Source organism: Canis lupus, chromosome 5 (assembly GCF_003254725.2).
Source record: "Canis lupus dingo isolate Sandy chromosome 5, ASM325472v2, whole genome shotgun sequence".
Classification (NCBI taxonomy): Eukaryota; Metazoa; Chordata; class Mammalia; order Carnivora; family Canidae; genus Canis; species Canis lupus.
In genome coordinates, this window is record NC_064247.1 from 81,573,619 (window position 1) to 81,597,003 (window position 23,385).

General features: G+C 49.4%; 2 protein-coding genes across 7 annotated transcripts in view; both read right to left on the minus strand.

Moving 5' to 3' along the window:
- Positions 1 to 17,543, minus strand: part of PSKH1 (protein serine kinase H1) — a 28,662-nt gene extending 11,119 nt beyond the window's left edge. For 2 of the 4 annotated variants that reach the window (XM_025426597.3, XM_035715726.2), the window contains exons 1-2: positions 17,407 to 17,543; positions 4,606 to 5,626 (exon numbers count right to left, since the gene is read on the minus strand). In XM_025426597.3, the coding sequence (XP_025282382.1) occupies positions 4,606 to 5,556 (951 nt within the window). In that variant the 5' untranslated portion in view covers positions 5,557 to 5,626; positions 17,407 to 17,543. Of the gene's footprint in view, positions 1 to 4,605; positions 5,627 to 6,369; positions 6,670 to 16,856; positions 17,116 to 17,406 lie in introns of those variants that run through there. The other 2 variants (XM_049109663.1, XM_025426598.3) reach the window with 2 other exon arrangements.
- Positions 17,544 to 18,313: 770 nt separating this feature from the next.
- Positions 18,314 to 23,327, minus strand: NRN1L (neuritin 1 like). 3 transcript variants are annotated; one of them, XR_007410515.1, is made up of 4 exons: positions 23,005 to 23,327; positions 22,119 to 22,230; positions 21,612 to 21,987; positions 18,314 to 21,248 (listed from the first exon to the last, which is right to left on the minus strand). XR_007410515.1 is itself a non-coding variant. In XM_025426579.3 (3 exons), exons 1-3 carry the CDS (start codon positions 23,285 to 23,287, stop codon positions 21,702 to 21,704), a joined length of 678 nt encoding a protein of 225 aa, XP_025282364.1. In that variant the 5' UTR covers positions 23,288 to 23,327; the 3' UTR covers positions 21,593 to 21,701. The 3 variants fall into 3 exon arrangements, 2 of the variants coding, with proteins under 2 accessions (XP_025282364.1, XP_025282363.1); XM_025426579.3 differs by lacking the exon at positions 18,314 to 21,248 and having other exon boundaries at positions 21,593 to 21,987; positions 22,119 to 22,227; XM_025426578.3 differs by lacking the exon at positions 18,314 to 21,248 and having other exon boundaries at positions 21,593 to 21,987.
- Positions 23,328 to 23,385: the final 58 nt, after the last annotated feature.

Here is a 23,385-nt window from a genome sequence, read left to right on the forward strand (position 1 = left end):
TCACTTTTGGGTCCTTTTCCAAGGCATCACCAACAACTGCTGGTGTTTCCCTCAGGAAAAGCCAGGAGAAAGTACTGGAAACCTATGTATTGATATACATGCTGTCCTCAAGGACCTTATAGGCTTGAGAAGAGAGATGTATACAGACAACAACCCAAGAAAGTACTGAACCAAAGACTCTGGCAACATGCTGAGGCATGTATGTCAGGGAACAGAGACTGCGGGGATGGAGAGGCCAAGAATTCTGACATCAAGATGGCTTGGATTCAAATTCCAGGCCTGCTATGCTCTAGCTGTGGAACTATGGACAGGTTACTTAACATCACAAGCCTCAGTTTTCTCATCTGTAAAATGCAGGCATTATACCCACTTGGCAGCACTGCTGTGGAGATTAAACATGTTGGATACAGTACCCTTAGCCCTGAGTCTGGTATTCAGGAGGCATTACACAGTGGTCACCACTATTCTTTTTTTTTTTTTTTTTTATTCATGAGAGACAGAGAGAGAGAGAGAGAGAGAGGCAGGCAGAGGGAGAAGCAGGCTCCATGCAGGAAGCCCTATGTGGGACTCGATCTCGGAACCCCAGGATCATGCCCTGGGCCAAAGGCAGGCCCTAAACCGCTGAGTCACCCAGGGATCCCCGGTCACCACTATTCTTAATGGGAGCAATCTTTGAATTGAACCTTTCAGAGCTGGTCAAATTTCTAAGGTCAACACTCAGAGCACAGGGAAAAGCCTGACCAAAGCTTAGTATGGGGAGTGAATGAAGCAAACATCTAGGACCTACAGTGTGTAGGAAATGGGGCAGAATGGGGCCAGGGCTATGGGCTGGAGTATCTACAGTGTCAGGATTGTGTGGCAGGAGCCAGCCACTTGGTGTACTTCCCTCCACCACATCCCCCTAGGGATGTCAAGGCAGGAGCCTACACACTCTCTGGACCATGTAGACAGCAGCCTCCCAGGTGAGAGAACTCTCTCACTCAACCCTTGTAAGCTGATGCTCCTGCGAACTGCAGGAGGATTCTGTCCCTAAACTGGCTCACAAAATGTGGAGTTCACTCTCGGGAACCTCTGATCTGCCTTAAACACCCCCAAGATGCCAGGTTCTTCATCCCCAACTGGGAATACTGCAACAGTCCCTCCATCAATCTTCTTCCTGTTGAGTCTCCAACAATGCTTCCTGCTGCATTCCCCCTTCACTCTCAAGAACCCAGAGGGCTCCCTCCCACCTTATGCTTCCAATCTCCAAGTTGCCTCTGGCACCAAAGAGCAAACACCAACACCAAATACCAGGCCTGGCCCACCCTCATCAACCTGTCCTGCAGGTTGATTATTATTCCCAATTTCCTGTTTATTCTGAGCACAGTCAGCAATGACCCTTTCTCAAAGCCCACCTCCTGAGAGTTGACCCTTCTCAAACGCCCTCTATTCAAGTCCATGGAAACCACTGAGTCTGACAAGGGACTGCACAGACGGTAGGCCTCAGGGAACAAGCTCATTGGATAGGGCTTGGTATACAGAAGACATCACTATGAGAAGGTAGGGGGCAGGAAAAGTGCCCCTAGAAAGGCACTAACTGCCATGTACTTACTGTCAGGTGAGGAATGCACACTTCCAAACCTTGCTGGGCTCAAAGTGAGTGGTCCTTCATTTGCAGAGGAAGCTAGATCAAAACACCCTCCTTTCGGGGATCCCTGGGTGGCGCAGCGGTTTGGTGCCTGCCTTTGGCCCAGGGCGCGATCTTGGAGACCCGGGATCGAATCCCACATCGGGCTCCCGGTGCATGGAGCCTGCTTCTCCCTCTGCCTGTGTCTCTGCCTCTCTCTCTCTCTCTCTCTCGAATAAATAAATAAAATATTTAAAAAAAAAAAAAAACACCCTCCTTTCAACATGATATGCTCTCAGACAGGTTTTCTGGCAGGGCCTTACTCACTTGGATGGCCTTCAGAAGAGCAAATGACTATCACACAGAAAACAGATGGCTGGACTGAGGGTGGAGGCAGGGCCCAGCCCCACGAAGGGGGATCAGCTCAGCCACCTGACCTGAGCCCCACAGCTCCTGTTTCAGAGTGCCCAGGTCCAGTGGCTAGTGGTGAGGCCTGCACTGGCAGGGTTTGTTCTGTGGCCATTTCCCACTCCTAGTCCTTTCTCCCCAGGCAATCTCAAGCTTCATGGGGATGGAAAACAGACCTTCATGTCTCTTTGCATCTACCCCAGGTGCATTTATGGGTAGGCAATGGTCAGCAGAACAGAAAGACAGATGCTTGGTCTCCACCTCCTCACCCAGGAAGCACCCCAGGCAAATCCCACCCAAATCAGATGGTGGTAGAACCTGTTGCTGGAGTCAGCAAAGCTCTTAGTAAGGGACAGATGCCCTCAGGGGAGGGCCAGGAATTTGGCTCTGGAACTGGGAACTAACTCTTGATTTCAGCTTCAGATAAATGGGGCGGGAGGCAAGGCTGGGCAGTGACCCCCATAACATTGGGAGCCCCAGACTGTGTTTCTAGCAGAACAGGAAACAGTCTCAGGATCCAGTCTTGTGGCTATAAGAGGAGCAGGGAGCCTGAGTCCATTCCTCACCCCATTCTCCTGTCATTCTCTCAGCCACAGATAATCAATAGCTGCTTAGCAAGATTGCAAGCCCCAATTAGATAGATAAACTGCTTGATCAACAACTGCCAGAATTAAGAACTCTTGGGCAAACCAATAGACTTTCAGAAAGTCTTCCCTTTGTCAGCACTCTTGGGAAACCTCCCTCTCTACTGTAGCTAAGCTCGATACTCCCTCTGCCAGCCAGACCCCCAACAGCCGGGCACCACACAGAGCTCATAGCACACAGCAGGCCAGGTGGGGCCTTGGTACAACACTGCCTCTGGGAGGTGGATCCTGGGTCTTCTGCCCTGTGATGAAATCTGGCCAGAGGATGGGAGAGGTGCCCTCTGTGACTATGCCATTCTAGCCTGAGCTAGATGCTAGCCAAATGCTTCCCAGCATTTGTTTTGCTGAATCCATGTGAATCTATGTGGAGCAAAGAAGATATGAAAACTTTAGGAGAGAGCTAGAGAACATTCTGCTTTCTCCTTCACCTGTGGCCAGCACAGAGCTGGCCTAACCACGAAGGCTTCCCTCCATTCCTTGCACCACTTGGACATGAGACCTGGAGATCCCCCTAAGGAATGCCAGTCACCATCCTCCCAGGGAGTCCTTGACTGACCCCACGATCACGTCTGAAAGCTGACAGGGAGTCTGGTGGGGCATGGGACCTCAAGCACTGAAGACAAAGTGGCAAGAGGCTTTGGGGTGACTCCTACTGGAAATGCTGCTCTGGGCCAGTTGGCTGGGGCCAGAGAGGGCCCAGTCCAAAACCCCTGGAAGGAGGTTTCAGAAGGCAGTTGGTTCCTCCCCTCCATATGGGTTGTTTGTGGAAGCCCACACCTGGGAGCGCTCTGCAGGGGGCACCTGGGGAGGGGCCCTCGCTGCCTTGACAGCATCCTGCAAAGCTTAGTTTACCTCCCATTTAAACTGCTGCACATTCTGTTATTTGCCACCCTCCCAAGCCCACCATTATGCTTACAGCACCTGCTCTTGCTAAGGTCAGCCTCATGTCCCCCACAGTTAGCATCCTGCCTAAGGACCAACCAGCTCACTCCTTCTGTGTGCCTTCCTTCAGTTCGCAGCAGTGCTGAAACCTAACAATTTTTTTCACATATCAAGACAATCAGTGGATCCAAAGACACACACATCATGATGGTCTACTGGTTGAATCTGGCCTGCAGGTTAGTATTTGTTGCCACACAAGGTAGTATTTAAATACATAAATGGAATTCCAACATTTTAAGATCAAATTTTCTGGCTTCTCTTTAAAAAACTGGAGCATCTGGGGACACAGAATCTTCTGGGCTGTGTGGCAAAATTGGGCAGAGATGAGCAGCAGGGGCTCCTTTTGACAGGGCACGGTCACTGTAGCTTGTCCCAGTCCCCGTGGAACAGATACAGTGGCCACTGTGGCTCACACGCTCCAGCCGCCTTCTGAGTTCGCCTACGGCTGCAATGCCCCTGTGCAGGCAGACAGCTCCCCAGATGCCGGTACCTGTGTTCCCCGCTTCTCAGCCTAAAGACTTCCTCCAGCACCAGCCAGCATTCAGGATAGCCTGGAAGGGTTTGACACCCTTCCCTACAAAGAAATCCTTAACTCTTATAGGAGTCAGTGGGTTAAAACCCACCTTCTAGTCCCTTGGTGATACAACTCTGAGGCATGCACCACGTGATTATTCACCAGGTCCCAGTGGAAGTTCCAATGGCCCACAGTGGCAGTTGGCTCCTCCACAGCCCATTTATTGGCTTCCTTCCTTTCTGCCTCACTTTTCCACCCTTCTGCCTGTGTTTACTGGACTCAAATCCCAATTACACTACCTGCTCCCAAGTCTACGGGCTCACTTTCAGGGAAATCCAAACTAAGATACCCTACTCATCTCACTTCATCATTTTTACATTACTTATCTGAACCCATGAGCAGAGCCCTCAGGGCACATGCCCTGATCAAGAGCTGCCGGATACACCCCCTCTTCCAGGGCCTCCCACCATCCCCGGACAGGGTAGACTCACCTCCCCAGAGTAACTGTACTTGCCCCTGAGGATTTGCCGGTACAGTCTGGTACGGTTGTCATCCTCAAAGGGCATGGTGCCACTGAGCAGGATGTAGGCAATGACACCCAGTGCCCACATGTCAACTGAATTGGTGTAGGGCTTGCGGACCAGGACCTCAGGAGCAATGTACTCGGGTGTGCCGCAGGTGGTCTTCATCAGGCAGTCGTCACCCTTCTTGCGGGCACTGGCCAGGCCAAAGTCAGTGATGATGATCTTGGAGTCAGTGCCTGGGTGGTAGTAGAGCAGGTTTTCAGGCTTGAGGTCTCGGTGTGTAATGCCCAGTGCATGCAGATATCGGACACCATCCAGCACCATCTGCAGCACTCTTGTGGCATCACGTTCAGTGAAAGAACCCTTGGCGATGATCCGGTCAAAGAGCTCTCCACCGGTGGCCAGCTCCATCACCATGTACACACGCTCCTGCGTCTCAAACACCTCCACCAGCTGGATGATGTTGGCATGACGCACCCGGCGCAGCACACGCAGCTCTGACTCACATACCTCTCGCCCTTCCCGGTACTTGGTCTCAATCATCTTGATGGCATATGGCTGCCGGGTTGCCCGGTGCTCCACACGTACCACTCGGCTGAAGCTGCCTCGGCCAATCAGAGCTTTGATGTCATACTTGGCTGTCACACGTGGGTCAAACTTAGCCCTGTACTTAGCCACCCTGGCCCTGCGTGGTGGTTCTGAAGGAGGTTCTGTGTGGCTGGTAATGGGGGCACTGGGGCAGGGGTTTGCACACTGACTGGCTGCTGGGAACCCAGCTTTAAGATCACTGTTCACCTCTGTGATGAAGTGCTTGTGCACATCCTTCTCAGTGCCACTGGAGGGCTCCACCTTCTTGACGAGATCCAGCTGGACATCCTTTGGCGGCTCAGGAAGGACCTTGCTTGTCCCACAGCCCATCACGGACACGGGGGCATCCTCTCCAGGGAGGTTGGCAGGACCTGCTCTGCAGGCAATGCCCTGTCTACACCTATGCACACAGAAGAAAGGGCAAGTCAGTATAGCCAGGAGTACCACGGAAAGGATACTAGTCACCCTCATCCCCTCTCTCTTGCTCCTCAATAAATGTAGCCTGAAGACCTGACTCTAATATGGTTCTCTAGAAGGAAGGACGGCCTTGGTCCCTGAGTGCTCAATGGAAGGTCCGGATGAAAGGCTGGGCCTGAGCTTCATGGTCTTGACTTAATCTCCCTGGATCTGATTCTCATGCTGCTTTCCAACCCCAAGTGCAGGGCAAGAACATGCACCAGGCTTAGCTGTCACTGCCCCCACCCTCCTCCCTACTCTGCCTGGGTCCCTTATCCTAGTCAAAGTTCAAAGTTTTTTTTAAATGTTAAAATCATTCCTCTTATTATTCTGACTCATCTTTTCTGAAATGGGGGTGTGGAATGTTGGGAGGCCTGCTCTCCAACGCTATCACCTACGATGGCTCAGAAAGCCACTTCCCCAAGGCACCCCTTAAGGATAGCTTTCCAGGCCCTCTAGGCCTCCTGCAGGCATTGATTCCCTCCTACAACTGCTGCCAACACTACCAGCCCTGTCCTGGTTCTTTGCCCTAACCTTACTCTTTCCTAGATGGTTCCCATTAAAGCATCATCTTCATCTGGCAGTCTAACACTCTGTTCCAGGGTCTTCCACTTTCAGTTCACCACATGGATGGCTGAAATCCCAAAGCTAGCTGAAATCAACCCCAGTAAACTTAGGACCACAAACCTTAGCACACTGCCACCAGGTAGCTACCGAACTATCCTGGGCTTCATTCAAGAGACAAAGGGAACCTTGAGCTCAGAAAGGACACTAACAGTTTCATCTTGATGTGACTCAGGCTGTGGATCAGGGTACTCTGCTTCCTTGGGATGAGGATCCAAGAGTTTTTCCATGTGCTTCTTAGAGATGTTCTAACCATAAAACCTATGGTTGTTGGGGCCTTGATAAGGTGAAGTTTCCAGAGGTTACCTCTACCCTGGCTGTCCTTCTTTAAGTCTATTGAAGAGCTCCACAGGTCAAAGAGGGCAGCTGAGAATTTCCTATTGACTATGACATACAGAATTAGGGGTAAAATTATCAATTCAGGTCAAACATTTACAAAACATTGTGAAGGAAAAAAAAAACAGCTCTTTTCCTTTCTATGTTAGGAAATAAAGAGTTCTTTCGTACTGTGTATTTCTTCACTGCATGTGTCTCTTTTACCTTCACAGAGAACACTTCACTTCTTTTCTTTTTAAAATTTTACTTTTTAAATTTTTTTTAAAGATTTTATTTATTCATGAGAGATACAGAGAGATACAGAGAGAGAGAGAGAGAGAGAGGCAGAGACACAGGCAGAGGGAGAAACAGGCTCCATGCGGGGAGCCAGACATGGGATTCAATTCTAGGTCTCCAGGATCACACCCTGGGCTGAAGGCGGCGCCAAACTGCTGAGCCACCAGGGCTGCCCAGATTTTTTTTTTTTTTAAAGTAACCTCTATACCCAACATGGGGCTCGAACTCGCAACCCCAAGATGAAGAGTCGCACACTCCACCGACTGGAGTCAGCCAGTGCCCCTAGAACACTTCACTGCTGACACCTTTGATCACATGTGTGGAGTCCCTACACCAAGCAATTCGGTAACGTCAGCCAGATGTCCGACAATTTAACTACATTGTCTACTGTCTACTTAAAGATAGCGTCAGCTCCCACAGGTTAAGGGCTCAGTCCCCTAAGACTGTTCTCTCCCTCACACACATTTCAGATGCCATTCAGAAGCCTGGGTTATTACCTGTTCTTCTGATCAACTGGCCATAGATCAGGTTGGGTCTCAACAACTCCCTCAAGTTTAATTAATTTGCTAGAGAGACTCCCAGAACTCAGGGAAACACTTACATTTAGCAGTTTATTAAAGGATATGATAAGAGATACAGGTGAACATCCAGATGGAAGAGATGGTGAGCAAGGCATGTGGGAAGGGGTGCAGAGCTTTTATGCTCTCTCTGGGTGCACCACTCTCTCAGTATTTCCATGTGCTCAACAAGCCAGAAGTCCCTCAAGCACTCTACTATTGGAATTTTATGGAGAGTTCATCCCATAGGCATGATTATCATTAACTCCATCTTCAGCCCTACTCCCTTCTCAAGAGAATAAGAGGCAGGGCTGAAAATTCCAATCTTCTAATCATGGCTTGAGTCTTTCTGGTGACCAGTTCCCATCTAGGAGTCACCTAGGAGCCCACTCAGAGTCACCTCATTAGAACAAAAGACACTCCTATCAGCCAAGAAATTGCAAGGGTTTCAGGAGCCTGTATCAAGAACTAAGTTCAAAGGCCAAATATTAGAACAGAGATGCTCCTCATGCTCATATCACTTTGAAATTACGAGGGTTTCAGGAACCCTGTGCCAGGAACTGGGGGTAGAGATCCATATATATTTTAGTTTATCTCACAAATATCTACCAGGTGCTTAGGGATATGGGAATGAATAAGACATGGTCCAATGTAGATTACATTTTAACACACACACAGATACAAAAGCAAAACACGGTCACCAAAGTCACAGTGTAAGATGAAAAAAACATAGGAAGAGATCATTTCAAAACAGCAATAGTAAGTATTAGGCTTAAGAAATAACAACATAGGGTGGCCCCAGTGGCGCAGCGGCTTAGTGCCGCCTGCAGCCTGAGGCGTGGTCCTGGAGACCTGGGAGTCACTCCCTGCATGGAGCTTGCTTCTCCCTCTGCCTGTGTTTCTGCCTCTCTTTCTCTCTGAGTCTCTCATGAATAAATAAATAAAAATCTTTGAAAAGAAAGAAAGAAAAGAAAGAAAGAAAGAAAGAAAGAAAGAAAGAAAGAAAGAAAGAAAGAAAGAAAGAAAGAGAGAGAAAGGAAGGAAGGAAGGAAGGAAGGAAGAAAGAAGAAAGAAAGAAAGAAAGAAAGAAAGAAAGAAAGAAAGAAAGAAAGAAAGAAAGAAAGAAAAAGAAAGAAAAGAAAGAAAGAAAGAAAGAAAGAAAGAAAGAAAGAAAGAAAGAAAGAAGAAAGAAAAAAGAAAAATAACAACATACATGTAGAGTGACACAGGTCTCAGGGAAAGCTTCCCGGAGGTGACCCCCACAATGAATTTATTTATTTATTTATTTTAAGATTTATTTATTTATTTATGATAGACTGGGGGGGGGGGCAGAGAGACACAGGAGGAGGGAGAAGCAGGCTCCATGCCCGGAGCCCGATGTGGGACTCGAGCCCGGGATTCCAGGATCGTGCCCTGGGCCAAAGGCAGGCACTAAACCGCTGAGCCACCCAGGGATCCCCTCCCACACTGAATTTAAGTTTAAAGTAAGAAGGAGTCAGTTGAGGAGAGGTGGGAATGGTGTTTCAGACAGAGAGCACAACATACTCAAAGATTACCCTGGGCCTAGGACCAGGCACGTTGGTGGTATGAAGACAGCCCTGGGGGCAGGCTGGGTTGAAGTTCTGGAAGCAGCAGGAACCAAGCTGCAGACAACACAAATTAGGGTGAGGGACCAGGACCTTCCAGGGAGTTGACCCGAGCTACAAAGGGTTTACAAAGACGGCAATCAATCTGTGTTTAGAAAGAAGTGTGAGGCAGAACTGGAGGAGGGTCAAAGTCTATTAAAAGGGCGGGTGAGGAGGGTGGTGGCCCAGATAGCAGGGTGGAAAGATGTCAGCGGGGAAAACTGACAAGGACTGAAGGGGAGACCTAAGGGGTGAAAGGAAGGAGAGAGGGCAGCTCTAGTCCCTTGCCTGGGCTCCTAGGCAGACGGGTCAGCAGCGCAGCAGGAGGGACAGATCTGGGAAGCATCAGGGAGAGATCAGTTTTGGGTATGCTGCAGTGCATGTGCAACATCCATATGACACAAAGGTAGAATCTGACATTTGAAGAGGCTGACCAAGGGTGGTGCTTGGGGCCAAGGGGGCAACACCTAAACCTCCCACTCCCAGCCACTGAGAAGCCAGCAAACGATCCCATCAAAGGCAGCAGAGGAAGACCCAGGCAGGTTTTGCTAAGGCAATTTGGGGGTCACAGAGAACCCACAGAGGCCACCAAATTCCAGTGAGTCAAGGGCCAGATTCTAAGGTGGTGATACCGATCGGTGTAGTGTGGCTAACTCTTTCAAGGAACAAGCTCATTAATGAAACATATCCGAGCCCTCAATTAGATAAAAAGGAGGAATCTGGAGACCACAGACTAAGGGCTCAGATTTTAATCAGTATGTCAATATGACTCTCAGCAGAATGAGGGATCTTTCTCTCATGACGGGGAAGGATTCCTCCACCAACATAAGGAAGAGCCCAGGAGATCCTACATAGTAGCACAGGAAATCATGTTAAAGACACTTAGAAACAAGGTTTGTTTTCACAGAGGCTCAAGATTAGAACTGTGGACTAGAATTTTGCAGACTCATCTCTTCTTTCATGGAAAACACAAAACTCTCAATGCTATAAAGGGCTGAAGCTCAGGAACAAGACAGTTCCTAGGTCAGGATTCCTGAGGCAGAACAGAGGCCCCTGACCTCCAGGATCACCGGTAAGCAATGTCTACCACCATTCAGAGAGAAAATAAACTGCATGGGTGACCCAGCATAGCTGCTCGGAGGTCTTCTCCCAAGATCTGCAAAATAAGTAATTGTTTCCAGGCGTGTGCACTGGGTCTTTTGTTTAAATGTGCACATCTAGTCTGGTTCTGATGAGAAAAACTAAGGTTTACAAAAGAAAAGGCCTGACTTCTCACTTTAAACAAAGCCTGCATAGGGATTTCAAGTCAGCAGTAAGAGAGCCAAAAATTATCCCTCTCTGACCTTCCTTCTTCCTTCCTGGGACATAGTTTCTCCCACATTTGTTCCAATTAGAAAGTCTTCCAAGATAAGCTGACGCTTGGACTCCACCTTCCCAACTAGATGAAGAGTGAAGGAGAGAGGCTGCTAGCTCTGGGAAGGGGCAACAGCCAACAGCATCCAGGTTACCACAGCTGCTCCACACAACCAATCACATCTGTTAAATTCCCATTGCTCAGAGATCAGGTGAAAAGGCAAAGATAGGAACAGGGAAGGAGTCTGACAAAACTTCTGGGAATAAGGGCAGATTGTCTTCCTGCCCCCAGCCCTCCTGTGTATGTCCCTAGCACAGTGACCAGGGTGTGAGAAAGGACTAAGGAGGTCACATTATGCCAGCTATCACAAGTCACTGTTCCTCTTCATGATACCAGTCCTAACACATCTTGCAGAAGGAACTGAAGAAATCTCTAGAGTCAGCCTCCACACCCTCAACTCCCAGCCTGATTCCGAGGACTCCCCGAGGAGTGCAAGCATGTTACAGTGTGGTAGTGGGCATGAGCATTCAGCACTACTGTTCTCACTGAGGAATGACAGGACCAGGAAAGTAGAAATTTGCCCACAGCCACTTTAAGTAGTGACAGCCAAGCACGGACCCAAATCTCCTAGTTCTCCATTCACAGTTCCTTCCATCACAAGGGAGACTCCAAAGAGTCTGGGGCTCAGCCTCACCAGGTCAAGGCCTCTATCCTTCTTCAGAACATTCAGCTGATGAAACAACCGGCCTTTACTGAGGACCTTTTCTGAAGGGCCTATATTATGAAACTACCATTCCAAGTATAATCCGGGTCACACTGCTCACTGCTGCACTCTAGATCGCTTTAGAACACTATTTTTCAGCCTCTTGAAGGAAGAAGCCACTTCTCAGGTTTCTAGAACTCTCTGGCACCCAGTGAAGTGCTGAGCTCAGAGCATGCATTCATGTTTGTTAACAATGAATGAAAGGTGGTCTGGCTCTTGGATTTCTACTTGCTGCAAGGCAACAGTCCCAGAACCTCAAACATTTTCAAGTGGCAGGAAGAAGCCAGACTGGTGATTAAACCAGAGCCCTGCTCCTTTGGTACCTGTGTAAATGTCCTCAACAACAAAGGAAGCTGGAGCTCTCAGGCCTGTTTTTCTTAGATTGTTAACTGAACTCCAAAGCAAGTTTGTCCACAAGCTGTCAGACTTGACCCCATGGGAAAGAGAGGAGAAGGGCCTAAGATGGATCCCGAAACAATTTCCTGGCCACAGAAGCCGAGACTGTGGCTGTGTCCCTGGCAGGGGCCCATAGGCAACCCGCCCTCTCCAGTAACACCCCCTAAGATTGTCCTCCACAGAAAAGCTTTGCAACCTTTCACCTGCGAAGATCTCTATATCATGCTGTTTTGAAAAGACTGTTTTGAAAATCTATCAAATGAAGTAGGCAGTAATCTCCCAGTAATCCCTGAAATAAGTAACTGCTAAACAACACTTCTAACCATCATGAGGCAAGCAGAGACACCAGGCAAAAGAACTTGTCACTTTAGATGAAAACCCCTTGAACAAGGACCTCAGCAACCTTAAGGGGAGCTATGTGCATCTGCTTTCTGAAACAAAAGGGACACTGCACCTAGCAATTCCATTCTCAAAAATAATTCTATAAAACCACTTCTGCGAGTCTGCAGATATAGTTGCACAAACAAGTTCATGAAAATGTTCTTTGGGGCAGCCTGGGTGGCTCAGCGGTTTAGCGCCGCCTTCAGCCCAGGCAGGGCGTGATCCTGGAGACCCGGGATCGAGTCCCACGTCCAGCTCCCTGCATGGAGCCTCTTCTCCCTCTGCCTGTGTCTCTGCCTCTCTCTCTGCGTCGTTCATGAATAAATAAAATCTTAAAAAAAAAAGAAAATGTTCTTTGTAATAATGAAAAAATGGAAATTACCCAAATATCCATCAATAAGGGAATAATTACATACATTAACATCTATTCATATAATGGAAGGCTGTGAAGCTGTTGAAATGAATGAGGTAAATCCATATATACTAACAAAGAAAGTTACTAGCCAATTTTATTGAATGGCTTCATGCCAGGATCCATATCTGTGATGTAATATGTAGTTTAAAATAGTATCTGAAGCATATGTCCAATGATGGATTTAAAAAAAGATACAGGGATCCCTGGGTGGCGCAGCGGTTTAGCGCCTGCCTTTGGCCCAGGGCGCGATCCTGGAGATCCAGGATCGAGTCCCACGTCAGGCTCCCAGTGTATGGAGCCTGCTTCTCCCTCTGCCTATGTCTCTGCCTCTCTCTCTCTCTCTGTGTGACTATCATAAATTAAAAAAATAGGGATCCCTGGGTGGCGCAGCGGTTTGGCGCCTGCCTTTGGCCCAGGGCGCGATCCTGGAGACCCCGGATCGAATCCCACGTCAGGCTCCCGGTGCATGGAGCCTGCTTCTCCCTCTGCCTATGTCTCTGCCTCTCTCTCTCTCTCTCTCTATGTGACTATCATAAATAAATAAAATTAAAAAAAATTTTTTTAAAAAATTAAAAAAAATAAAAATAAAATAAAAAAATAAAAAATAAAAAAATAAAAAAAGATACAGGGCAGCTGGGTGGCTCAGTGGTTTAGCGCCGCCTTCAGCCCAGGGTGCGATCCTGGAGACCCAGGACAGAGTCCGGGAGTCGGGCTCCCTGCATGGAGCCTGCTTCTCCCTCTGCCTGTGTCTGCCTCTCTCTTTCTCTCTCTGTTTCTCATGAAAAAATAAATAAAATCTTTAAAAAAAAAAAGATACAGACACATATATGGAAAAATATCCTCGAAAGGAAAAAGAAAAACTGTTGACAGGGATTGCTTCTAGGGTGTGTAAATGTGAAGGGAACAGGAGGAAGGAAGGAAGGAAGGAAGGAAGGAAGGAAGGAAGGAAGGAAGGAAGGAAGGAAGGAAGGAAGGAAGGAAGGAAATAAGTGAGCGGAGGGAGAAGGACTTTCACTTATAGCTTTACATATTCCTGTGCTGTTGTTATTTCTTAAAATCATCACCAAATATTATATTTTTAAAGTTAAAAAATATATATTTTGTAGAAATGTACAGTCTGGGGATCCCTGGGTGGCTCAGCGGTTTAGCGCCTGCCTTTGGCCCAGGGCGCAATCCTGGAATCCCGGGATCAAGTCCCGCATCGGGCTCCCAGTGCTTCTCCCTCTGCCTGTCTCTCTGCCTCTCTTTCTTTGTGTATATCATGAATAAATAAATAAAATCTTAAAAAAAAAAAAGAAATGTACAGCCTATTATATGAATTTTTTAAAGTGCCAGAAGAATACATACCAAATTATTGCAGTGTTTGAGTCTAAAGATATTTTAACTTTTTTAAAAAAGATTTTATTGGGATCCCTGGGTGGCGCAGCGGTTTGGTGCCTGCCTTTGGCCCGGGGCGTGATCCTGGAGACCCGGGATCGAATCCCACGTTGGGCTCCCTGCATGGAGCCTGCTTCTCCCTCTGCCTGTGTCTCTGCCTCTCTGTCTCTCTGTGTGACTATCATGAATAAATAAATAAAATCTTTAAAAAAAAAAAGATTCTATTTTATTTATTCATAAGAAACACAAAGAACGAGGCAAAGACATAGGCAGAGGGAGAAGCAGGCTCCCCGTAGGGAGCCTGATATAGAACTCGATCCCAGGGTCCTGGGATCACAACCTGAGCCAAAGGCAGACGCTCAACCCCTGAGCTACCCCAGTGCCCAGGATGATTTAACCTTTAATATTTCATAATAAAAATTGTTATGACTTCTTCTTAGAATACAGTAACTCAGGACACCAGTTCTCAAGACTCCAGTTAGGCACCAAGCTTTACATGGTAATAACTGGTGGACAGACTCCAGCCTTGGGGCTGAGAGGGAAAAAGTTCAAAAGTCTACTGTGTCCTCATTTTATCATGACCCCAGCTCCATCTAAGACATCCCACCCACTGGCCATCTGATCATCAGAACTACAGACTCTGGCAATGTACCTGGGGTTCTTCTTCCAAAATCCCAAGGTTCAACCCACAAATATTTACTGAGCTCCTGCTGTGGGCCAGGAACTCAGCCAGGGACTGTGACAGACAAAAAGAAGGCTGCCATAATCTCTGCTCTCAAGGAACTTACAGCACAGATGATTCTACACAAGAATCTCTCTAATGATGCATGGTGAGACCACTTCAAGACTGCCAGTCTGGAAGGGGACCCTCTGCGATAATCTTCCCCTACAAAATGAAAACACTACATTTTTTACTTTAGCATCATATCAGATACCACAGCAACAGAAAGCTGTCCCAAGAATTAGCTCAGTGATGACCTAGCCAACACAAATCCACATAATAGTCACTGAGTAAGATTCTTGGAAGGAAAAGGAATTCAAATAAATAAGTCTCTAGCTCTCACAAGCAGAATTGCTTCCGTTCCTCTAGGGCTGTACTTCTCAAAATTTTCTCTGTGTATCCTAGGGTTGAGAGAGATGGCTGTTCTTGGCTATCGATTCAATTCTTTGGCACACTTATAGCCCATTCATTTCACACAGTCAGGAAGCTCTGAAGAGGACAGAATTGTCCATACAACATGCTAACACTTGTAAGACAGAAAGCCAAACCAAAGTCTCACTCGTTTAACTGTGAACTGCGACCAACAGAGATCCCCAGTATCTATTTCAAATTCCACAGACAGTAGGATCTGCAGGGATGTTCCATTCCAGGTCAGGTGCAACTCTAGCTCAGTGTCAGAGGCAAACAGGTTTCCTGAAAGCTGCACTTTCTCTAGCTCATTTATACAAGTCAACAAGCACAGCCACTGCAATTAGACAGGGACAAAGTGCTTATGCAACAAACCTACCCTCTGGTAAATCAGCATTCCAAGCCTCTTCTAGGGAAATGACCAACTATAACTGCCCTGAGTAGAAGCACAGTTTTGTCAGAGCTTTCCCTGATAAGCAGAAATCACCTCAAGGAAATCCTATAAGGCACCTTCCTACATGAGGCTGTCTGAAGAGCAAACAAGCTACCTGAGTTCTCCTTTTGACAAGGGACACACTCTGGGAAAAGCAGCATTAGTAATAACAATGGCTTCCATTTCCTGAATTCCAACTATATTAAGCATCTCGTAGGAACTCTCATTCCTCCGTGCAACCACACACAGTAGGCACGATTACTGCTATTTTGGAACGAGCAAGATAGGACTCAAAAGACCTCAAGATCTCACAAAAACCAAAAACTGAATCCAAGTCTTTCTGACTCCAAAGTCCATACTACTAACCAGCAAATCATACTGCCTCCCTCAGTATGGGCAACAAGGCTATAACAGGAGTCCACATGTCACAGCTAGCCCTTCCTACAGGACAAAGAAGACACAGCAGATTCCTAGTGCAATGACAAAGATGTTCAACCAGGGAGCAAAGTCCTCTGAGATGTGTTTTGTTTTGTTTTGTTTTTTCAAAATACAGATTTCTACCAGGCTCCAGATCTTCTGAATCCAAATATCAGAGAGAGACTCTTGAATCTGTATCTTGAAAAACTACCCCAAGGGATCTTAGACCATGGAAGTTGACAAGGCTGCACCACCTACCACAGGAATATGTGTGCATGTGCAAACGGGAGATATACATTTGCTCTCCTTATGTCAGATCCTGGCCTCTGATAAGGCCTCAATAATACAGTGAATCTATTTCTAGTTTTTTTTTTATTCTTTTTTAATATCATCAATCTTGATCGCTGGGTTTTTTTTTTAATTTTTATTTATTTATGATAGTCAGAGAGAGAGAGAGAGAGGCAGAGACATAGGCAGAGGGAGAAGCAGGCTCCAAGCACCGGGAGCCTGATGTGGGATTAGATCCCGGGTCTCCAGGATCGCGCCCTGGGCCAAAGGCAGGCGCCAAACCACTGCGCCAAACTGCGTCCCTATTTCTAGTTTTAGACCAGCAACCTATCCCAGTCCATTCAGCAACTACTTTATGCCAGGCATAGAGCCAGACACTCAGACAGGAGACCCAGACCCACCATCGCGTGATACCACATGATATACTCAACTGTAGTCACATGAATAAAATACATAGGAGCCAACGGTTACCTGTGAGGCAAGGGAGCCTTCTCCCTTGGAAAAGGAAATGAAATCTAAGGTGGGTTTTAAAGGACAGATGTAAATTTTCCATTCTGGTGGTTAGGGGTGGGGGTAAAAGAATATTACAAAATGCGTATCTAAAGTACAAGGGTATTAAAACACTGAACACAGCGGGCTCACGTGTCCCAACGACCAACTGTAAACAGAAGGGAGAAGTGCCCAGGTGTTAACTTCCGGTTAGGCCTCTACCAGATTACGAAGAGCCCTGAGCGCCTTGCTGCGAAGCTTGGACTTCATCCTGTAGGCACCAGGGATCCCGTTTCAGGCAGTGAAGCACTTACTCAAATTTTCAGGTGGGACCGATCGCTTCAGCAGCTTCGTGGAGGGGGAATGAGCGTGGGGCGCTGGGCTTCCCCTCGTAAGCTGAAGGCTATTGGCTTGCGGGGCAGGCAACCCGGCCAGGCTCAAGCCTGCTTTTCCCCGCCTGAACACGGAAGCGACCGGCTGCCCGACAGCTGCTAGCGTTCAGTCGCAAAGGAGGGGCGTGCGGTAGGTGGCGGGCACGAGAAAGCAGGGAGGACAACCTGCTTAGTTCACCCTGCCCGACGCCGGCTGGCTGAACAGCAGGCAGGGAAGCTGAGCACGTCGACCAGGCCCACGCGGCCCCAGAGCCGGGCTCCCCGGCACAGCATCACGGTTGAGGCCCGTCCAGCCTCCAACACCAGGCATCCCGAGCAGCCCTCGCCTGGCCTGCGCCCCAGTCCCGGAGGCCCCGGCGCACGGGGCTCCGGCCGGGCGAGGATAGGCCCAGGGCACCAGGAAGCGACCATGGTCGCGGGTCGCCAGCCCCTCCCGCCCGTCGGGCAGTCGCCCTGGGCCGGGCCGCCTCACCTCGCGCGGGCGGCGGGGTCGTCGGCGTCTCGGCGGCTGCGCTGACCCTCTCCAGACTGCGGACAGGGTCGCCGCCGCCACCGCCGCCGCCATCCTCGGGCGTCAGCGTCCTGACGTCATCACAGCGCGCGCTTTACGCCAAAACAAACCCAGGCCGCCCCTGGGGCGGTGACGGGGCGGACTCCGGAGGGCCCGGCCACGCGTTCAGCGCCCTCGCAGCGTGGCCTGCCCATCGACGCCTTCGGGGCGGAGACTTTCTCTGTCTCCGGGGTGAGTCGAAGTCACCCTCCAAGTAGCTGAGCCTTGGGCCCGGGGCGGGAGCGCGGGAGGTCGGGAGAAGGTGTCAGATTTCTGGGTAGGGCGGCCGGACGCCCCGTAGTGCGAAGTTGGGGACGTAGTGTGTTTCGACAGAGGTTTCTGGAAGTGCCCCTGGAACTCTGCAAAGGATCGATTTAAATTTTATTAACAAATCAGTTTTTGAAACTGCAATTAAAATAATTCAGGGACTCAGACGTTAAATTTGGCCTTCCTCACAGTGGAGTTGCAAATGGTTAACCTGAGGATCTGTGAAAGTGAAGTTAGTCTTGGGCTAACTTCGGAGTAACGGGGTTTTTTTAAGATTTTTTTTTTTTAAAGATTTTATTTATTCACTCATGAGAGACAGAGAGGCAGAGGCACAGGCAGAGGGAGAAGCAGGCTCCTCGTGGAAAGCTCGATGCAGGACTCGATCCCAGGACCCCGGGATCACGACCTGAGCCAAAGACAGATGCTCACTGAGCAACCCAGGTGCCCCTAATTTTTGTTATTGTTGTTATTGAATTTAAGTTTCAATAACAACTTGGGACTGCAAATCAAGTAGATTAAAAAAAAAAAAGTTGTTTCCGTTAAGACTTCTCTATATAAGATCAGAATTATCTCCGGACACCTGGGTGGCTCAGCTGTTGAGCATTTCCCTTACGCCCAGGGTGTGATCCTGGAGTCTAGGGATGGAGTCCCACATCCGGCTCCCTGCATGGAGTCTACTCCTCCCTCTGCCTGACTCTGCCTCTCTCTCATGAATTAATAAATAAAGTCTTAAAAAAAATTATCTCACTACTTTACAATAAATCCACATTGCAGGGAGGAAAAGTAGATGCTGGGGGTAATAAGGGCATTGTTAACCTCCTTCCATCTACCTCATTTCAGTCTGTTCATTTGTTAAAATATTATTTACTACATACATCAAATGGTCTTAAATTGTATAAGCTAATGTTATGCTTTAAACCTAAAAGTAAGGGATCCCTGGGTGGTGCAGCGGTTTGGGGCCTGCCTTTGGCACAGGGCGCAATCCTGGAGACCCGGGATCAAATCCCACGTTGGGCTCCCGGTGCATGGAGCCTGTTTCTCCCTCTGCCTGTGTCTCTGCCTCTCTCTCTCTCTCTCTCTGTGTGACTATCATAAATAAAAATAAATAAACCTAAAAATAAATACCAATAAAACATCATGGTCTGTTTTATGTAGCAGAGTTTCATAAAAGATTTTATTAAAAAAAAAAAAACAAACCTTTAAGAATCACTCCTCCCCCACCTCCAAAAAAAAAAAAAATCACTTCCAAAAGTCTAGTGTGATGATTAAGGGCATGAACTTTGGGGTCAAACAAACCTGGGATCATATCCCAAGTTCTGACACTTTCACAGCTGTGTAACCTTAGGCAAGACATCTCCCCTCCTTAAGCCTCATTTTTCTTATGTTTTATGGGAGTCTAATCCTGACCCCACAGAGTTGTTGTGAAGGATAAAAGCAGTATGGAATTCTAGGGTTGGTGGGGCTTAGAAATCCACACAACACCCCAATTTTACAGACACTCAGCAAATTAATCCAACAAGTATCTATTAAGTCCAGCTACTGGCAGCTGCTGGTCTGGGTTCTGGTAAAAAAACACAAGGCCCTGAGATGAAGAGGTAGGTTGATACAGAGGGACTGAGTTCAGGACATATGGCCCCCAGGCTGTCCCCTAAGCAATAAGGTATTCCATGTCTACAGAGATGTAAATGTGAGACACACCATCACCATTACGCTCTGGCCTGGGCAGATGTGTCCAGGGCCCAGTCTGGCAATCAGCCCACCCCTCTCCTCCAGCTCTGGGATAAAACATACAAAGCTCTTAAGCCCCTGGCCAGAAAGCAGATCTGTCCCCACCCCCATGCACACATTACAAGTCACTAGATTCCAGGGAAGAGCAGGGACTTAGGGTGCAAAAACCAGGGTAAAGTAGGTCACAGCAGGAATATGGTAATCCCCCTGAAGGCTGGTCAAAACAGTTGGGCCTCTGCTCCTGGAAGCAGGCTGCTCCTGGCCACCCACCAAGAGTGGCTCTGAGAAGACTTTCAGGGTCTGGATTCCCAGCATCATCCTTCCCAAAATATGCCCAGGCCAGGTAAGGGGGCTGCCCCAAATGACACATCCTCCATGCTGAGGACTGATGCTCCAGTCTGATCTCTTACTAATTCTAACACTTCCTATGCTGGGCTTAAGAGATTGTCTTTGATTCCACACACTTCTGCAAGGGTACTCTTTATACCCAACCCCTAAGTTGGGTGCTAGAGACATACAGAGGGGCATTGCGGAGTCCACAGTGCAGAATTCTGACCCGGACCCAGACAGTAACAAGCCTGTGTTATCAGTACTGAGACAGAAGACAACCGGGGAGCTGTATGGACCTGTAGGAAGCTTCTGATTCAGGTTCAAAGTCAGGATTAGGAAGGTGATACTGAACAAGAACAGGAGTTCACCAGGAGGATATGGGGAAGGGCATTCTGAGTACAGATAATAAATATACAAAGAACCAAGGAGATAAAAGCCTGGTCTTTCCTTCTGGAAAATTCTGGTGGTCAAAGTGGAGCAGACGTGAGAGGGATTTTCTTCTGAACTTTCTCCTTCAGGTGATGTGAGATGGATAACTAACTGGTTGGGAGATAGAAGTGAAGATAAAGGTACAGGTGAATGAGGCAGAGGAGCAAAGGTAAGGCAGAGAGAGCTGATTGAGTATCTGAGCTAACTGGAATGGGAAGGGGCTTGGGAAGAATGGATAAAGTAGGGCTTCTATACACGAGGATGAAAGTCTCTGGAGGCACCTGTCACCTACCAAACAAAGGTCACTTAAGGCACCTGCCCCCCAGCATGGGCTTTAGTGTAAATCTAGTCTGCCAAACTCTAGATTCCTACACTGATTTCCTTGGGCTTCTCTTGTAAAGCCCTCTCCAACTCAGCCCCATCTCTCTTCCACTACCTGCAAGTCTCACAGACCGACCTCCTCTATCACCCCTGTCACATGCCTTCCCCAAAGCCTCTCCTGATGCCAAGGACTTGTATGTCCATCCTGCTCCAAGCTCAGACAGAGGGGAGTCTCAGGAGGGGACTGAATCAACTATGGGCGGAGCTGGCTTATGCTGCCCCATAGAGTAAAGCAGAGGGAGTGAGAGCAGAGCACCACCCAAGTCATGGGGTGGTGGCTTGGAGTAAGGTCCTAGAGGCGGAGGCAGAAGACCGATTGAGAGAGGGTCTCACCCTCTCTGAGGACTCCTTCCCTCAGGGTTCTGCCACACAGATTCTTGCTTTTCTCCACCAGGATGAACAGGGTCTCCTTACACACCACACCCTCATTCCATGCTTCCAGCAAGTCTTCTGGGATTGCAGCTGCAGGTGACCTCAGGGACTTGAATATAGACCCCAACAGGGATTCTCCACCTTCTGGAAGAGGCTCCCCTCAGGTAGACCAGGACCCCAGAAAGGGAGAGGACAGAGCGCTTAATCTGTTTTGCAGGCTAAGGTGGTAGTTAGCAGAGCTGGCAGGAACGTGGAGGCTGGAACGAACATGGGGATGGGGGTGAACTGGCTTGAGGGGTGAGGGGGCGGTACACTTCTCCCCCTCACAGGGCCCACAGGGGTCAGAATAGGAGGAGCAGGCAGGGGTAGAAATGTCAGCCCCGGGGGAGGGGAGCAGAGGAAGGCTGTGCATCCACCAGAGCTCCTGGAACCTACACACAATGGAAAACTCTGCACAGCCAGCGCTTGGAAATGAGTGTCTGTAAGTAGAGAGACGGAGTCCCCTGTGGTGGCCACAGCCCCGCCCTTCCAGTCATGGGGATTAGCTTCTGGAGGTTCTGCCCCAGCCAAGCAGCGCTCAGGCCAGAAGAAAGGAAGGAGCTTAGTACAAATATAAATACCTTTAATGAAAGCCAAGGGCACTCTGCAGAGCTCCGACAGCAGCCACCAGAGCAGGGTAGGAGGCAGGTGCTGCTATTTCACCAGACTGGCTAGGCCAGAGGGCCTAGGAGGCAGGCGAACGCCAGAGCAGCCGCCAGCAGTGGGGGTGTCGGGGCTGGGGTGGGTGCAGCTGCTCTTGCCTGCAGCGTCTCCTGGTTGGTCTCAGGGCCTGTGCCATGCTCCCTAACACTCACAGGGGTGCTGCACAGAGCATGCAAGTTATCTGGGTGTGGAGCCCGGCGAGCTTCTTGCTGTAGTGACTCCCACACAGCGGCAGCCTCTTCTGGGCAACGCAAAAGGACTCGGGAGGCACAGATGTGGAAGTCATTCCAAGACCTGTTAAAGGCTCAGGGTTAGGGTAATTAGGTGGGGCAAAAAGGCTTTTGTAATAGGAAGGAAAAGGTTCAGGCCTCAAGGGTGGTGGGAGGGATCAGCAGTTAGGCGGCTGTCTTCACATCTGCCCTTACCTGCAGACAGTTTCCAGCTCGCCTCCAAGGCCCATGCTGTCCCCCAAGCGGATGAGACACTCGGCGAAGCCCTGGTATATGGTGTCACAGCCCCCTGTGCCTGGTGCAGCTGCTGCCAGGGGAGATCCAAGGACCAGGGGTGGGGGTGGAGAATAGTTGATAGGATGATCCACCCCGCCTCCACTTCACAGTCAAGCCCCCAGAGCCTTGTTTACCTGAGTGTGCTCTGGGGACGTGACTCAGCGTGAAACAGAGGTACCCAAGGGAACTAAGGGGCACATCTAGGGATCCACCTGCATTGACTCCCCTCTAGACGCAACCTGGACAGGATATGTGGAGGGGGGAGTGTCCCATCCCAAGGGGTTGGCTCTTCCTCTAAGTTTCTAGGACCACAGGTCAGGTGAGGATGGTCCAGGTGAAGGAGTCAGGACATAGAGAAAAGGGGCAGGGTCCAGGGCTACAGGCTCCCTGAGCTATCCTGGAGGCTGGACAAGCTTCGCTAGGCCATCCCACACCATTCCCAAAGACAGGTATTCTCAGTCAGTAGAGCAGGACAGGCAGCGTCAGGATCCAGATCAGACTCAAAGAGAGGGCCTCAGGGGTTCCACGGTAGTCTGGGGGTCCCATGAGAGCCTAAGTCTCCCTTTGCCGGAATGGGCAATGTGGAATTTTAGGGTCCTTCCCTGGTGACTAGGTGTCAGCTCATGCCCATTTTGCATCCTGAAACCACTGGCACTCATTATCCCCTCCCCGGAGCCGTCACACCTCCTCTCCAGCCTGGTTCCCAGGGCTCAGGAAGGCTGTACCTCAGCTCTCACATGCCCTATACCTAGACTGGGAGTGTGCTGCCCAGCCGTTAAGCTGGGTCCAGCACTCCCACACTCACCGAGTGGTAGCAACAGCAGCAACAGCCCCAGCACGGCAGAAGGTCGGGGCAGTGGCTGGCGGTGGTGACAGGAGCAGTATCTGCGCATCATCCCCGCATCATCCCCTGCTGGGAGCCTAGTGCTGGAGCTAGCAGCTTGGAAGCGCAGCCCTTCGGCCCAGCCCCCGTAAGAAAGGATTGTGATTGGATGGGAGCCGGGGGCGGGGCCCAAAGCCAGCTGGTGGCCCCGCCCCAGTACCCAGAGAGGAGGAGGGGAGGGACCCCAGAGAGAAGAGCTGGGCATCCGGGCAGTTGCAGAGCTGACCCTAGGGCCCGTCTCAGAGGTGGAGCGGGAATCTGGGAAGGCGGCTGTGCAGATGAGGGTGGGTGTTCAGGCACCTG